At 32.1% G+C, this 19115-nt stretch overlaps 2 protein-coding genes across 2 annotated transcripts; one reads left to right on the top strand and one right to left on the bottom strand.

Annotated features, from left to right (window-relative positions):
• Positions 1-482: 482 nt before the first annotated feature.
• On the top strand, positions 483-1844 carry LOAG_05863 (hypothetical protein; the record flags this gene model as incomplete). The annotated part of the gene is made up of 3 exons (XM_003141400.1): positions 483-538; positions 1164-1242; positions 1629-1844. The coding sequence occupies 3 exons, from the start codon at positions 483-485 to the stop codon at positions 1842-1844; spliced, it is 351 nt and encodes a 116-aa protein (XP_003141448.1).
• A 7476-nt stretch (positions 1845-9320) lies between these two features.
• On the bottom strand, positions 9321-15455 carry LOAG_05864 (hypothetical protein; the record flags this gene model as incomplete). The annotated part of the gene is made up of 15 exons (XM_020446993.1): positions 9321-9477; positions 9917-9996; positions 10311-10420; positions 10564-10674; positions 10805-10931; positions 11555-11621; positions 11718-11786; positions 13187-13378; positions 13739-13876; positions 13982-14064; positions 14173-14225; positions 14397-14573; positions 14849-14916; positions 15025-15155; positions 15322-15455. The coding sequence occupies 14 exons, from the start codon at positions 15453-15455 to the stop codon at positions 9921-9923; spliced, it is 1536 nt and encodes a 511-aa protein (XP_020302731.1). The 3' UTR covers positions 9321-9477; positions 9917-9920.
• Positions 15456-19115: the final 3660 nt, after the last annotated feature.

The raw sequence follows: 19115 nt of genomic DNA on the forward strand, positions 1-19115 counted from the left end.
TGCGCGACACATAACGTAGCGTTATAAATCGGTAATATATGAAGGGCAGGAAGAACGAAGCCTTACCCCTGAAGACATCAACTTCAATTAATTGAAGCGTTCAATTAAGAATACACTACTTATGCTGATTTGTGAATACAAAGTTGCGCTGTATATCTTAGGATGAACTTTGGTAACTAATGCCGATAATCACTTCTCAGCCCGTTCAAGAACTTTTGTTGTATACCGCTTTTTTGAATGTATTTTTTGTTTGAAAATTGCAAAACAATTTTGCTTTGCAATTTTCAAACAAAAAAACAATTAACAATTTTGTTGATAGTTTGTCGCAAAATTTAAAATATTCGTGATTTCATTACAGATACCAAGGAGATATGAATTACTTCTGAAGTAATTCTTACTGCTGCCATCTCTAAAGTAATGAATAGCAGTAAACAAAAAGATGCTTCCTCTTGGAGAGCTATAAGTCAAGTTATATATAGCAGATGAGACCTATAGTTGAATTAGACGAAATGGATATTATTTGCAAGATATTCGAGAGGTATTGATCTTCTATCTGCGATAGTGAAAAATAGCAATAATGAACGTTGTTAAAAGTTGGTATTGAAAATAAATTCGAATAGCATAAAGCTTTTGAAAAGTGGAAAGGTGACATCATGAGAGAAAGGACCGGAATAATTATTAGTGAAAAATTTTTTATCCAAATTAACCTCTTTAACAGCTCAGTTGACAAAAATTTGTTTTCTCTTCTCCTCATTTCCCAATGAATTAAGCAGAGGGAATGGGACAGTTTTTTTTTTTCTTTTTAAGTCGTTATATAGTTGCATTTGTCTGAAATGAATAAAAATATTGGACAAAATTATCTGAACTATAAACACTTTCAATATAAATTTCCTGAAATAACTCTCAAAATTATTGAAAAACGAGGGTTTTCGAAATTTCAAATTCAGGCACATCCACACATTTGACACGTTTTGCAATGAATAATACGGATATATTTAAACTTTGAAGGGTGATTTGGTGACACCGGATTGTTTTCAGAGAATCTGAATAGAACATCGAGAAAAACTTAAAAATATTTAAAAGCACTTAAAACTGATTCATGCTTCAATTGAATTTTTCAATTTTCAATTCAATTGAATTAAGGAAAATAGAGTTCTTTCCAGATATACTGCAAGAGTGTTGGGCAAAGGAATTGCCATAAGAATTTTTGGAATAATTAAGTGCAAGCAACTTATTCTAAAAGTTTTGTAAAATTCTATAAAAATTCTAATAAAAGCATGAAGAAAGAATGATTTTGAAAAACATATAAAAATATGTGAAAGGACAGCATAAGTATCTGTTTGTTCAGAGTACTAATCGGTAAAGAGTTAGATAAGAGATAGATATCTTGAAGAATTTTAAAAAAGAAGCGAAGCACTAAGGCTCTGGATAGAAAGTGACGCGTCATCCAATTTAAATAACATCAGGAGAAAGCGTTGTAATGTATTTTGAATATTGCAAAAGAATTTCATGTCCTTATTGTTATATTACCACTTATTTCGCTAAAGTAGAGATGTCAAGTAGTAATAAGACTTAGAACAGAGGGCAGTCCAGCTGATCCGTACATATTGGCATACGCATAATTGCAGGCTTATAACTCACCTGTCTATAGATGCCGCTTAAAAAATGAATTTAATAACAATTCAGAAAGTTACGGTACACAAGAGCTACACAGTAAGTATCGTGCAGAGCAATCTCAGTTTGCGAATTTTTACATCGCTATCATTCTGCGATGCTTATCAGTGATAGGTGATTCTCGTGAATTAAAACTACCGAACATTTCAGCAGTATTCCAAATGTTCTAGATAGTGGTGGGAATAATTGGGGAAGTATGAAGTAAAGGCTGGAAACTGTCCATTTAAGAATTCTTTCCCCGACTCGATCACATGCATAACATTAATTTCCACCTGAGAATTTATCAGACAGAAATTAATGTCATACATACTTTTCATTTCCTCAACATTAATGAGAGAACCTTTTAATCGCTCTGAATAGACGAAATATATCATTTAGAATTGTTATTCAAAAAACTGACTAGAAGAAGAAGATAATTTATTCAGAAAGTCTTAAAACATGAGAGTTAAGAAGGTGCAAATAACATATTGAAGTTTTTGCTTTGAACTGCAAAATAAAAGAAGCAATTTCTTAAAGCATTAATATACCACCGATAATTTATGTAATGTTGCTCTTTCATCAAGAATTGCAAAAACCTGTTTGAATCGATTCGATGCATTACCTTTTATATCCATTCATTCCGGACGAAGATTCTGCAAATAAATTACACCACCGATTCAATCCTTTGTTCCTCAAGACAACATCTTGCTAAACTTATCGAGTTGGTTTTCTAACTTACAATAACAAAAACCCGTCCAGCTCCTCCTTTTCATTCTTCTGCAACTTTTCTTCAAGGAGCTTTAAATATCAATATGCTACACTACCTCGTGACCCGAGAAGTTGCATCTCACAAGCCTCAGTTTTCAGAAATTGTTTCCAGTAGGTTCTTTAAGAAAAAAAGATGAAAAAAAATGAAAAAAAAACAAAAACAAAAACAAAAAACAAAACAAAAACTGTGGGTTGACATTGCAATGAAATTTCAAAAGTATGGAATCAAGAATTGGATTGTTGTCTCTCATGAATTTATAACTTTATTTCCACATTCCACATTCATAACTTCTTTTTTGGAAATTTCGAACATTCTCGAAATATTTTAGAAATACAGTAAAGCTGAATTTAGGCTACCACAATTTCAAAATTAACTTCTTAGCACTTCTGATTATTTGTCACGCCTTCAGCTTCGTTTTAGGCAGGATTTTGGAAAATAAGACATTTTTTTTTTCAATTTTTAGATTATGAATGTCTCAAGTGAAAATGTTTTTCTGTGTGAAATGCTTTATGATATAGTCTTGATAAGTATTCCTTATAAATTCTGAAGAAGTTAAGATTATCTGGTTTCAAGTACACCCAATTTAGGATCTAAATTTACAAATTTCGAAATTACAACGATTCTTGTTAAAAGCGTTTTGAACACCTTCATATTGCCATATGAGAGAAAAATACAGTTGGATGATACTCGTGACAATAATTTATTCAGCGCTGATGATTTTGAAAATTCTGTGGAAATGCTAAGTGGTATTGCCATACTTGCTCACAACAAAACAAACTTATCATACAAATAAAAAGACAGTTTAGAGTTAGATCTGTTCAAACTCTAGGGTGGTTTATCGGATACTACGGAAAGCATTATTTAAGTAAAAAGGTTTTCATCAATTAAAATATCTTTTATTTTGGGCAGGAATGCAAAAGGAAAGAAAGGATGAGTGAAGAAAGAAATTACTTGTTTTGAAAAGTAAAAAATACTGCTTCCGTAATGAAAGTAGAATTAAACCGGATATTCATTCAAACGATTAATACAAAGTATTAATCAAACATGACCTATGTTTCGTCTTCGGAAAAAAAGTAAAACATCAGTCGTCGCCTTCATATGAAAATTCTGCATTTTACTGATTTCGGATAGGATATCAATTCCCCTTATTTTCTTATTTGTTTCGTAAAAAAAATGTTCCCAAAAACTATTGATGGCTTCCAAAACGATTCCACCCATTTCTTATTATTGTTTCTGTTAGCTTCATCAGATTGTTTTTGTTGTCAATTTTTTTTTCTTGTTGTTGTCACTGTCGTTGTTGTTGCTATTCTTGCAACTGATACTGTCTGACAATTTTGTAATTCCGAAATTGCAACTACTACTGTTAAAGTTTTTTATTTTAAAGTTTTGGATTCTTTCCTTTGACAAAGATTATTTAAACTTTTGACTTAAAGGCATAATTTTTGTGAGAGTTCTTTGCTAACAACACTTGACACTGTAATACAAAGAAAGTATGGGATGAAGTCTTCAAAACAGTTAACATAACGTTGTGACGAGAAAAACTAAGATGGTGACTGCAAGAGAACTCGCATCTTATCTATTTTATTAATTAATGAGTCTCATTAATTAAAATGATTAAAAATAAAAGTCAATTCAGGTAGGGCTGAACTCAAAATAATAAACTGTGCATTTCATCAATAGATGCTATTGACGAAACTTGATCCAAGTGTGGAAGAATTATTGTTGAAGAATGCGGAAAATTAACACAATCCTTACGAAGCACATGACATGCAAAGTTACGCGATTCCACATCTTTTGATGAAATGCAAAATAAGAAATGCCAAAGAGTTGAGATGACGAAATTTTGAATAGTTTTTTTCCCTCTCTTTAAAAAAAAGGAAGTAACTAAACAACAAAAGAGTAAAAGCAAAGGAACAAATGAAGTAAATTACTTTCGCTTGACAAATATCTGGATAGCATGTTTACACTCCTTAAATTGTAGGAGAAATTAAATAATGAACAGGGTCGATCTCTCCGCCTTTCCTTTTTACCCATCACTTTATTTGTCTTTTCCCCTCTTTTACACCACTTTTGGGCAATAAAATTCACTAACTTGATTGTTCTTCCTCTTCAGTTTCTGCTATTATCATCATTTCGTATTGTCTTCCAACTCATGAATCTTCAATCTTCAAATCAAGCGTTCTTTATTGTTCTCTCCCCTCCGCCCTTAACTATTTGATTATCCTGTTTCATCTTATCATACATCACCGATACAACTGCTGTCACTTGTCAATGAACTTTACTTACTAAATACTACGTTTTGTGCTGTAATTGATCAATGAAGAATGAAGCAGTCTAATCTAATCCCAAACATGATGTCATTATTGATATTTCTCAATTAACCTTAGCCTAGAAGTATGCTAATCTTTTGAATAAAATTCCATGATTGAAACAGAAGACAGGCTGCACTTTTTAATATCTAGCAAGAATAAGCAACTTCTAACAAAAACAAAAATATAACTTTTTACTAAAAAATTTCACTGACAAAGAACTAGTTTTCTCTCTTTTATAGTTTGTATAAAGGATTCATGCCAAATTATTCGTGTTTGAGAATGACAAAGTATGTATAAGCAATACTGTTGGGAACAACAGTTCTTTACTTTATCAACCAATCATTCCACCTTCATATCTGATTATTAGAAAGGTCCCAGGTTGTTTCAACACATGAAAACACGCCAAATAATCAAACCATAATGGCAATTTAAAATGAAGAGTGGAAAAATGGAATAGAAAACAGCACTCAAAAAACAAAAACTAATTCAAATTAGAAGAAATAAGCTTATTTGAAGAACAATGCATATGTGTAAGTTGACTGCCATGAGAAGTTTTAATGAATTTATAAAATTCATATTTGAAACGAATATGTGAAAAGTAGTATTTTCATTAACGATGCTCTATGGTAAAGATATCTCTGTGATAAACAGATATTTATTATCAGTTGAGAACTTTGTTAATCCCAAGGTATTTCGGAAATTACATCATAACTTTGGCCTTTCATTTTAACTACAGATAAAAATAACATAATTTAGACAAATTGGAGAATTGACAGTTTGCAAATTTGCTCCTGAGTTTTGCCTGTTGTTGGATGAGTTTGCTGGACTATTCAGCCTCCTTTTATTGAACTGATTGAGTGGCCCTTATCATGGTCTATTTTGATCAGGACCGTCTATTACTGTCACCACTACTAAGCTGCAACGATGAGCAGTGACAATGACAAGAGAGTCAGCAACACAGAATGACGTCCATTGCGCCTTCTTCAACTTAAGGTTACTGTTACTAGCTCCTGGTGCCGACTACTTTTAATGAAATAATCAAAGTGATATCGTGATATCTATTGCCTCATTTGATAATCATTGGATGATTCACGCACAGTTCATTTCTCTCATTTCTCTCCTTGCAATAAATGTATGTCTTGCTGTTACAAACAAACAGTACTTGAAGAGCTGCCAGTGGCGCAGATGGTTTCGCACCGTTCTGCCATCATCATTCATAAGATGAGTCATATTGGTTTTTTTTTTCTAGCAATAAGACATGAGTACACAGTATTGTCTTGTTGGCAGAGTATTCCGATATACATCATTTCCCACATCACAATCTTTCCGGACATTATATACACACTATTCTGCTTCTTCTTCTTCCTATTCATTATGTGCTCGAACACTTAAGCCTGTCCAAATTAGCGAGATACAAATTTATTTTGTAACTGGATAACTTTGTACACGGTCTAAAGAAAAATTTTAAATATCTCTGATGATTGTCCTTTTGTTTAACCAATGTGAGGAGTGGACGTGATGGAAAAGAAAATCAAGAGATGTAAAAAATGTGGGAATTAAAGGACAACAAATTTCTCGGGTTTTAGTTTAGGTTCCAAAACAGCACTGCTACCGTATTTCCAATGCTTCTACAATTCACTGATGCCAAATTTATAAAAAAACACTCGAAATGATGGAACTGAAGATGAGTGGATCGGATCTACTTTATCATCGGAGGATCTCAGTTATACGAAAGAAAAAGAAACGTGAAAATAGATGACAAGAAAGGTCCAATTTTCATTGCAAAATTTTCTACTTCACTCACATCTTTCTCACTCATTTAATGGTTGGTTCCTTGATTGAAGTGATCTGATATCGATTGATCTCATTCCTTGTTCCCATCGAAAAATTAGCAGATCTGGAAGAAAAGAGATTGTACACAGAATACTTTCCTGATTTTCAGTGCCTGTCGTCCCACTAATATGACCCACTAACATGACAAATTAGATTTCCAAAAAAAAGGACTGGGAAAGTCAAAAAAATCCCATAAGACTAAATGGCAGGCTATTTGATTAGTTCATAGGAGGAGAGAGAGAGAGAGAGAGTAATTAGTGGTAATACAACTTCACAAATTATTGTAATAGCCATGCGCTTTTATTTCAATCGTCCCTTTCTTTTCTCCTGTTACTTCAATTCTGGTTTAATCGCTTTTAAATTTATGTTATTTCATTTTATTATTGATATCTACGATATTGAAATCGCACAGTTATCTAAAATCAATATGGTAGTAGAAACCGGGAAATACAGATCAGAATGAATGACTCAGTTTCTGGAACTCTCTCAGAAAAGAACTTCGAATAACTTATCTCTTAGTTATTGGCGCTATTTTGCACAAGCAAGCGATCTTACTGCTGAAAGCAGAAAGAATTGGCACCTTGTTATTGTTATCTGAATTCTTTTCTAAGAGCATTGGAAGAGTCAGTAAATTAATATACAACGGGATACTAACATAAAGAAAGCAGAAAATAAATTCGGATAATTAACAAATTACTAATAATCAATAAAGTGACCTCACATCACTTTCTTGTAGACCCAAAATTACTTTTTAACTTTTGCCAAACAGCTCTGAGATTCCTTAAAGGTGAGAAATCAAATTATTCCGAATCAAATTAAACATTAAACTAGTAATACTTAATAATAACCTGCCCACACTAATTTATTCCTTAATCTTTCCTCCTTTTTGCACAGGTTTAATACAATATCTTAAAAATTAAATTTATGATTTCACAGGATCTGTATCATCCATCAATTCGGTCTTTCAACTTTAAATTCATTGCAAATTAAAGTAATAGTTATGGAACACCTTCGAATAACAACTTTTTTTAAATGAAACTTGAGTGCAATCTGAAGTATACATATTACGATATGCATAGTTCTAATAAAGATTATGTGAACAGATTAGCAGTCGATCACATCCATTTTCAACAAATTCTTCTGTTATCTGTCAACTACTTTTGTCGTTGACAGCGATGAAAGAAAAGAAACGGAAATTTTTCAAATGCCACTTTGAATGCGACGAAAAAATGATAAAAAGGCAAAATACAAGAGATCTATGAAATAATAATTTTTTTTTCCTGTGTTTGCATTGACAAGGCATAGATAAGCATACATGCAATTAAATACATGTATGTAAATAAATAAGCAAATAAAAATGTAAATAAATATGCAAATAAGTAGGTCAGCAAGTAAATAAATAAATAAATAAGCAAACAAGCAAACAAAGTTATGAATAAATAAATAGGTAATTAAATAAATAAGTTAATTGACAAACAAATGGATAAGTAAATAAATAAATGAATAAATAAACCTGCGCTTATCTTATATGAAAAAATTATATGTAAATGTTGAATAAGTCTTGTTTCGTACCAGAATATTTGCTTATTTATATTTGTATTACTTCAAACTCAATAATGATAATATTGTAATGATGACATATGCAGGCTTCATCTGGAGAATTTCTCTTCATTAAGCATGTATTTTTCCAAGGTACGTGATGACTTTGAAATCGATCATCACTTTGATAATGGCCACCGACTAATAAATAATTATTGATAACAAAAAAATGGAGCTATTTTTAAATAAATGTGTCATAAAAACATGATCATGATTATGCTTGCTACAATGCTTACGGCAATTTAACAATCTTTCATCCATTTATTATTTGAAAATATGCTACAGATCACGATATGCAAAACTCAACAAAAAAATACTTCAGATGTTACGAAATGATGATCTTACCCGATAAGAGAGAAGGAAGAAATTCTGGAAAAAAATTGAACGACGAAGAGAGGACGATTGAGTAGTTGTCAAAACAATACTCTAAACATAAGAATCATTTCCATTTCTTTTGGATGAATGCTACTACAACAGGTATTTATACTCGCGATAGTCAAATCAACGCAGCATTTCTTGCAAAATGTTAAGTGTTTCATAATTAATCATTCCACTTCACTATGACAATTTTTTCAATAACCCACCTTAAGTTTTAAAACTGCTTATTTTAAATTGTTAAAAGGAACCCAGATAACTCAAGTGCATATAATTCAAGGAATTTAGAAATCGGTGAGTTCATACCGGAGACTCAATGATACCGGATTTCCTTGAATTCGGTTATATGCACCTGAAGGATTTCCTGGATGCTTTTCCAGTAATTCAAAGACAAGAAATTTTAAAATCGAAAATGGATTACTTTTCAAGAAAGATGTTAAAATCTCTTACAACGATTACTTTATGGCAAAATGACCTAATTTGTCTATCGAATAAACAAACCACTTGCGGAATATCTTCCGGAGATCCATCATTCCTTTCTTTTTTCAAGTAACTGATTTGAAGAAACTATGGAAACAGGAATTATTATTCACATTGAAAAATGAATTATTTCTAAATGCCTCAACTATGGCAGCACATTTGAGCGCAAGGCGATTCACCCATCAACGAAAGCGGGTTTAATATGTCATTAGATCAGATTCAGAGCCTTTCAATCAGGTTTGCCTTCGAGACAGATCGACGACTGCAATTTATCTTATCTTTTTCCACATTTGTAGACTTCCCTGTCTAAAAGTGATCAGATATTGATGCATCGGTTCACTGCAAACAAACATTGCAATCGATGTTGCTCAAACGCATATTGCTGTCGACACTCCGTTTGATGGCGCAACATGTCCCTGTCATCATAATGTAGAATCACAACTTTTCTCAACGATCCTGTGATTGAAAAATGGCTGCTTACTTATCACAATATTCATAGCAGTTGAGCTCATAACTACAGAAGCCTGCCATTTATCATAAAAAAATATCTCCAATAAAAAATACAAGCTTTTACGCTTACTACGAAATTTCTGCGATTCACTGTTCTTGGTACTGCTTTTCACTTACATTCTTTAATCTACATTACGTAGATTATCTAATTATAGATACATTAAAGTAAATGATCAGTGCTAATCTTGAAGCTTTCCTTAAGAAGTTTACGCCGAATTCCTCTCAACGCGCATTTGTACCGCTTATTGTGAACCCTTCCGTTATTGTTATGAGAAATGAGATTTTTATATTTAAAAACACCATAGTTTGGAATCTTTTAAAGCTAGAATACTTCATTTTATTCGGATGAATGATATCTAAGTTGGCAATGAGGACTTTTACGCACTTCTTCACTCCTCCATTTCACCCAAATATATGCTCCAGTATGCAAAGTTGAACAGGATAAATGCTACAGGACAAATTAGCCTGAAAGGAAATAAATTGAAGTTCTTTTTTATAGCCAACGTTGATGTTATATTGCTAAAAAAATGGTCTATATCTGAAGATTACAAAGACTGAAAACAATTATTCATGCAAGTACAGCAAAGTAATAATTTATTGAAACTGTGTGGAACGATGATTACATGATCTGTACCTAAATGATAACAGCTATCACCACTATCTATCTACCCTTACCTTCTACTAAATCTATGCTTAAAATTCATCTCTCTCATCAGAGCTTGAATTAACTGTTAAAAACTTAACAAACTATCAATCATGAAGTGAATGAGGCGTAGCACCTGGCCATTATATCGATTCTTTCTGCTCGTTCACGTGATGATAATAAAGTGCACCATCGTACAAATTCAACGCGTTTCCTTTGTCCAATGTATATTAAATCTGATACGTCCTAAAAAAATGTGCATTCAGGAGATACCATCTTCTCTGAAGTTTCTGGAGCTCCATATACTGATACTTTTAGCTCCATATGCTGCTATTTGTTGCCTGTAAAAATTTTGCTCGAAAATGTGCAGGAATAGATGGAGAACAAACCTGAAATGTCCAAATAGGATCCGGATTGTGCATTATATATGATGAATTGAAGTTGATCAATTCATGTTTCTTTTCTTCAAAATTTTGCTTTTGCCTGTGTCGTAATAAGCTCTAGAAATGCATGTTTTCTTTTTCATTAATTGGAAATGAAGCATTTGTTGTAAGTAGGAAAGAGAAGGAATAATTCTAATGATTATTCACTATGTGTTGAAGAATTGGTGAGTGTACAAAAGGTAATAACCTTCTTTTCGGGGCTGTTTAAACAGGATGTCGATGAAGTAGTAACACATTCGACGGGGCTGAACAAAAGGCCATTTTCGATAACATTAGTGAGACGTGTTTGATTGGATGTCACCGTTCGTACTTCTCTGGAAGATGATAAATTAAATTAAATCCAAAATGTTTAAAATCATGCAGAAATGGCTGGTTACTGACAAATGATCGAAAAGATTGTAAATATTGATAAATATTGGTTGTTTAACATCGAAGAAAGCTGATAATATTTTGAAAAATGGAATCGGAACACTGGTTATATTTCGTCTTAAAATTCAATGCTGTTATTCTTTTATTTCTATCATTGTCTAATTATCATAATTTTCGGTATTAAAATCGGTCAAATGAAATTCTCTGAAAGGATAGAATAGCACATGAAAAGGGAAAGAAATAAAAAACAGAAATGGAAAGAAAATATCTTTCCCTACTTCTAAACATTTGTTTTTTATTGATACCTACATTTTTGAAATTTCATCTTTTTCTGCTTTACTTTAATTTCAAGATGAAATTCTGGTTTTCCACTTTCTTTCCGGAAAAATTTCTGCTATGGTTTTCGGTATAAATAAAGGACAGAAAGTAATAATGGAATGTTCTGAACAAAATTATTCGTGTTACCTTAAAGCGTATGAGACAAAAAAATCGCTGCGATTTTCATTGTTTTGGACAAAAAATTATGAAATGATATTTTAAAATATTTCAAATTACGTAAATTTGATACCGATGTTCATCGAAAATTCCCACATAATTCACAACTGCATATTCGATCAATGATGCAAATATAAACACTGAAATTTCATCATAACTGAATTAGTGTTGCTGACTTTGAGTACTAATCTATTTCATAAATTTGAAATGAAAAGACTAAAAATTACAACACGAACCGACACAAGCTCCGATCCATATATCAATGGCCTTCGTGTAACTCACGGGAGGTAGATTCGAATTAATTGCTGAAAAAAAAAAAATAATAACAATAATAATAACAAATGTTTTCTTTTGATAACTCGATTTCTAGCAGATTAAAACTGCACTGTTTAATCCAACATTCAAGTATTAATTTGCTCAGATACCAGTTTTGGTATTTCTCCTTATGTTTATAATTATGAGCCAATTATGAGCCTTTGCGTATTGTTTGAATAAGTAGGGTCAATACGATTATTTCCTTGGTGGGAAGGTAGCGAACTTTTTGTTTATCTTTCGATATTTCACTGCGACTACTATTTAATAGAAAGATTCAAACGCAGAGAGTTTATTATTCTTAAAAGGAGTGCTTTAATTTTTCAGTTATATTTTTTTGAGTTAGACAGGTGGCACTGCGCAGCAACATTAACCTTTGATTTGTTTTTAATAATGGAACGAAATTGTTGAAATAGTACTTCAAACTATGCATTGTTGAAATCACGGAAATGACAAATCTAAAAGGGATTTTGTTTAAGCTGCGATTCCTTTTAGTAACTAGACTTGTCAACATAATATAATTAAATTTTTACTCAAATGGATTTGTGTTGTTGCCACTATTGGAGACTTGGAAAAGTCTGGTCTTTTAGTGGAGAAATTTTTGAAAAAGCTTTATGGCTAATAACTATCGCCAAAAATAGGCATGCAGAGAAAGACTTTTTGAGTGAATAATTCAGTATTCTTGGCATTATTCCTTCTGCAGCAAAAGGAAATAACTATTTTATTAAAAAAAATCTTTTCATCAAATAAATTTCAACCCAAAATAGAAAACATGCACATCATGTGAAAAACCTGAAAACATTTGTTTTCAGATTTTTTTTGGGAGTTATCATTCTATAGTGAAGTATTTAAGTGATGCATCGGATAATAGAAAGGAAATATTTAAGTCATATGAATCTGGTACTTGGACTTTAAAGAAATAATGAATCTAATGCAGTTTACTCCTGGCTAGCCACGTTAAATGCAACAGTTAGGAAAAAACAATATTTCGCAATTTTTACACTGGATATTGGTAGGAAAGAACAGGCATTACTAGCGGTCTTTCTATTTGTAAATTAATTAGTCGATCACTAATTAATTCGTCTTACTATTCAATATTTCAAATGGGAAAAATTACCGTTATTCTTATTCTATCCAGTGTTATTCTGACTGTGTGGAACTACCCGCTCGCACCAATGCTTCTCGATTGCAAATGCGCATTTACATGCTTGTGCGCAATTGTCGAGGGAACAGAAAACATAGTATAACATTGGGAAGAAAAGAGGCATTGTGAGAAGTATGAAGGAAACAGTGAGAAGTACTTTTGTTGGTCAAAAATAAGCTCGACAAGGGAATGTGGGGTACTGAGATCAGGTAGCAAATGATGAGAAAAAGGGGAAGTAATCAAACTGACCATGTGATTGGGTGATCATGGTCAGCAAGGTGACAATTGCAAGTGGTACGCGCGCAGCGGTGCTTTTCCAATCAATCCAGTATGATACCCAAGATACTCCAACCAACATTGCTGATGGAATATAAAGTTGTAGAAGAAAGAATGAGAAAACACGACTGAGCCTAAGCTCCACCCGAAGACAACTGTATGTCCCTGAAATTGAAATTGTGTTAAAAGGTTGGAAGCTTTGTAAGTAACTTGGCCACAAACCTTTTTCAGTGGGCATACTGCCAGTTTTGATAAATATTTACTATTTCATGCTTGTATATTACCAACAATTTAAACAAGTAAATGTTAATTGTTAAGGGTGTAGAAGTGAAGCATTTTATGAAAGTAAAGGAGGTTAATTAAGTATGTAAACAGATTTGTTGATAAAGTATTAAGTGAGAAAGTACTATAAAAGGGAGTGAAATTGTTGGGTTACAGTACCTATTACGATGTTTTCAGCATCTTACTGGCAGATATTCAGTTTATATTTTACAGATGTATAATGACGGAAGAAATACGAATTACCTGTATTAGTAGTGCTATCACAGGATTTATTTTCAAAGGCACTGATTCGGAAATTCGGTAAAGCATTATTAGCATCCTTATCAATTTTTATTGCTGCACGATCCCATTTGTAGACAATGTCATTTGATGTATAAGCATCTACAAATATTTACCTGTATCCTTTGCCAAACTGATAAGATGAGAGTTAAATATTAGATGAACAAACTTATTATTAGTTCTTTTTTTGTTAATTAAAATACTTACAACTAGCAAAATCGATAAGGCACTCTTGAACATCCATGGGATATCGAACCAGGTTCATTTGACATGCCAGTATTAGCGTTAACCTACAATTCATTCACTTGCGTTCTTCAAATAATTTCAATCTTCAATATTTTGCTGCGAGATAATAAGCACTGCATATATCTGGGCCTTTTCAAAAATTATGTGATAACCTGCGATTATAAATGACTTTCCCGTCGGAGCGCAATTTGATAAATTTGTTCTCCTGGAAATAATATCATTTATAAATTTTTCAAGCAACAGAGAGATGATATCATTGGGTGAAATGGAACACGACATAATACGAGGCAATTTGCATTCAAAACTAAATTTATTAGTAAAAGATAAAGACGAGCAAAAATAAGTCAGGAAATAAGTTGGCAATTTATCAATTAACCTGATCCAACATATGGTACCATCCGTTTCGCTCATTTTGGAAGAACGTATCTGGAGTCCAAAGTACTTGATCACGAGCAACATGAATAAAGTCGAAGTTACGGAAATCACTATGATCTGTGAACCGGAGTCGATCATCAAACCATTCTTGTTGGAAGCGAAATTGTGCAACAAATTCCTGTGAGATCCTTTTTGTATGAACAGAGAAATAGAAGGTTTGGTTAATTTATAGTGACTAAAATCTTCGACTAAATGGTTTGCACATTACCGCCAGAAAAAGATTTCCAAACCTTCAAATATTTTGAAATATGTACTAGAAAATATTAAAATATAATATATTTCGTCAAGCATAGATCGATTGAAAGACGAAAAGTCTTTAAAAATGCTCATGTTATAATGCTAGTTTCGAAGTTTTAAGCAATTTGAATGAAGATAATGGAAGGGAAGGATTACCATATTTCGTTCGCTAATTGCGCTAATAGAACGGATTTCTAAACTCGTCCACACAATTACTGGTCCCTCTGAAATTCATCTTAATTTTTTCTGTATTCTGTCGAGTTTTTCAGCACCGACAATTACAGAAAGTTGTAATAATACAGCAAACTACATTTCAAATATAAAGAGCTTACTTTGGTCATTAGTGGGCATTCTTCCGGAAGGTCGCACGGTAGGGTCATAGTTATCAAGTAATTCACAAACGGTCATCTGTTCCCGCCAGGAGCGATAATTTGTTGTGTGTCTATTGAAGGCCATTCGTTTGCTTAAAAATAATAACAAAATAATTCAAATTAATTCAATTTATCAGTTGAATTCGGCAAAAAAGATCAGAAATGTTGCAGCTAATCAGTGGACTACTTCTGAGTAGCTATTAGCTTTATTTTCAGAGACCCAAACTTAATTAGTCGCACATATTTCAAAATGCTTACCAAGGCTTTCGTTTTTGCTTCCTGGCCCATGAAACATCAGTCACTGCTAATGCCATAATTAACATAAACAGTACTGCTGCAGTAGGACGTGTAATTTCATGCCGCACTGTTAATGACTTCCGATAGATTAGCATTTTAAAAGAACCATCACGCTCGATGCGCTCTTCATCATAAAAGCGCTTCAGGCTAATTGATGATCATGCGGATCAAATTCCAGTTTGTTACTGAGAGGAGTAATGGCGATATTAAAGTTCGGAAGCCTAAAATTTGTAGATTGTTAATATTAAACGACAACATCTGCAACATGAATATATATTGCAAACTCAATTTAGTGAGAATTTCAATTTTCGAGATCTTCAAAAATTCTCATTTGAAAAAGTTCTCAATAGAACTTGTATATCAATAGCTTATCTACCGGGTGTTGAAATCCACCCTATCTTAATTAATTCCCACAACTATTCATCATGAGGTAATTAGTGATATATCACAAATGCATCCAGTCATTTGTGATATATGGACTAAATCATTAAAAAAATGCTCTGCAACAAAATTAAGCGGAATTAAAATTAACAGTTTAAAAACAAAACATAATGGAGGAAGAGAAAAAAACTGTTGTCTTCTTTCTTCTTCAGTCTTATTTTTTCCTATCAGGTTTCATAGTTTCTCTTAAAGTTTTTGATCGTTAGCATAACAATAATAACAATAATACTAATAGACAAGTAGTTATGATAAAATAGAATTACTGATTAAAAGTGTAAAAATTAATACTAATTGTTATTTGCTAGCAAAAATGTTATAAAGCTATAAGCTTCAGATCAATGAATCTGAGCAAAGAAAGAAAAAAAAACAAAATACAAAAACAAAAACAAAAATGATCAATCCTCGTTTTGACAGACGTAATGATCTTGATGGTTATCGGAATGTTTCCAATTTATTCATCTGTCTGTTGGAGAGATTCCAACTACGCTTCTTTACTACTTTTTTTGTCATATAATTTGTACTAATTCTTTTTAATATATTTGAATCATTTTGATCAAATCATTAGCGGTATTAAATATTAAACAAGTGTGAAAGCTTTGCAATTCCATTTGTTTTGGTTGAAAATTTTTCTTTTAATTTTTGAATAAAAAGCTAATAGTCATTCTAACTTCTTTAAAAATCATAAATTTGTCATTTTCAGTGGTAAATTTACAAGAAAGGTTTTTTTTCCGTTCTATGTGTGAACTTCTCATCTTATTTGACTAGTGAAAAAGTTTTGAAAATAATACAACATTCACAAGTGCATTTCTCAACAACAACAACAACAACAAAAAAAAAACATGTTTTGAAGAGTTGAGGATATTTTTGATATTTTTATAAAATAACTTTTTCTTTTTACTAATACATTTCCACTTCAAATATTTTTTATTGTATTTGGCTTTACATTTTTCTTGATAAAAACTGAAAATGTTTTTATTCAATAAAACATTTTTGTTAATCTAAGAAAGCTAGAAAAGAAAGTTGTAGCTGTTTTCACCGAATCACTAGAGTTTAAACTGCTGCTACGATCGCTTGCTCGTCTGTTCCTCCTCTTTGTAGAAAACTCTAATGAATTTAAAAAAAAAAAAAAAAACTTTGATGGATTTTTTCGCAAGATTGATAAATTATCAGAGATTTCCGCATCACAAATTCAGAAAAATAGCCTGAAAGATTCTTTTAACTCTCTGAATAAGATAAAATTTAGACTGAAATTCTCTCAGAAAAACGCAGTAAAGGAAGTTTAGGTTTAAGAACTAATCTAGAAATATTTTAAAATAAAAGTTCATTTTGCAAGGCATGAGAAGAGAATTTTTGTTTTGGGAATCTTGAATGATTAAAGAAAAAAGAAATGCCAAGTACCTGACAGCATGCTGTTTGTTTTCCTGCTTTTCTGGAAGGTAAAGAAAGGAAGCGGAAATGCTTTCAAGGAATCTCTTCACATTCCAAAAAAAAAAAGATTATCCTTGCTTTTTCTTGATGCTTCTTAACAGTTGTCGAGTTTCAATTTTAAGACAAAATTCAATCTTTCAAAAAAGAAATTTTGAGAAAGTTTTCTTAAATGATTCATTTTATGTAGTAAGATATTTTCGTACTTTTTTCGCTATCTATTATCACTATAGATTGATAATGATTACACTTATCAAAAGATGAAAAATTACACAAGCATAAATGTACTGCTGATAAAAACACGCAGTCCAAGCATACTTACTGTTACGAAATGCGTTGCAGTTAGAATTTTCTGATGGATTATTACTGGTTCACATTCAGAATAATGTCCCACCTAATGATCATTCATTAAATTTATATTAGCTTTTTGAGCCTTCCTTCATGCATTTTAAACAAATAATCATCATTTCGTGACTAAATAATCCGATAAAAGAAATTCTCAATTCACTAAAAACTCTGAAGACCAATTATCAGAATCCTCCAACCATTTCTAAAGACATTTATGTTTCAAAAGATATCATCGAAACACTTCCAGAAACTTGTTGGTATGAAATACTATTAAGATACACAAGTGAGTGAGTCGGCATTAGACTGAAACGCAAGAAGTCGTCGAATATCATTCAGAATAATAAAAAGTTTTATGGTAAGAAAAATATGAGGACGATGTTAACACACATTTTCATAAATTTGTTCAAAAACCAGTGAAGTAACTTCCCTTTATTGACATTTCCAATTTTAAAATGTGAAAAATGTAAATAATAGCTATGTAAATAGTATGAATCGCTCGGAAAGGAAGCCAATTTTAGAACTTCTTAATTCAAAAACACGATGATTTGGTTAAAAAATCATTTAAGTAAACAGGCATGAACTGAAAGCAGCATTTATGAAATCAAATTGTCTTTCATAAGTGAATAATTATTTTAGCTTCATCTATCCTGGACGGTTTCAAATGATTTTAGTATTATCATCTGCGCAAATATCCTATACTTAATAAAACAACCAAATAAATTCGTGAAATTTGGATATGAAAATTTTCCTGAAGAATCTATCAAGAATGGTGCAAGAAGAAAAAATTTAGAAAAGCTTTAAAATGGAAGAACTGTGAATTCATTCAAAGGAGAGAGAGAAAGAGAGAGAGAGAGAGAGAGAGAAAAAAAGGGAGAGAAAGAGAGAGAATGAGCATACCGATTGGTTTTGAATGGATGGTTAGTTGAATCGGGACGAAAATTGTCTCATTTTAGTGGAATAAAACCAAGAAAAGGAGCATCAGAGGGTTATAAGTGAGTTTGCCTCATTTATACTGCATAGGCTTGCTTTCTGATAGATATAGGTAGGCATCGAGATAAAATTAACTTCAGCAAAATGTCATTACTTTCACATCCTGAAATGTCCTCAAATAAAGTTAACAATCTGTTTCCTGTCTCCCACTTAACCGCTTTTAAAAGGCTTTCTCTAATAAGCTGTTCTTGGAGATTTAGGATTTTCTCGATAAGCCTTTGTGGGAAAGGCAAGGAAAATATCTACTTGCACAGTAGCAAGCAATCCAGCTGGTCACACTTAAACCCTATGGGACAATGGGAAATATAAGGGTCGAGAAAGTTATGTCAACTAATCTACCCTTTTCGTATAGTATTGAGTGAGGATGCTAGGTTGGGAATATCGAGAAAGAGTCAGCAATTTTGATAATAACATTTTCGAAGTTCCTATACACACATCACACATCTATATGCACACAGACAGACTCAGACACATACATATACATACACATACACATACACACACACACACACACACACACACACACACACACACACACACACACACACACA

Source organism: Loa loa, assembly GCF_000183805.2.
Source record: "Loa loa unplaced genomic scaffold supercont3.61, whole genome shotgun sequence".
Taxonomy (NCBI): Eukaryota; Metazoa; Nematoda; class Chromadorea; order Rhabditida; family Onchocercidae; genus Loa; species Loa loa.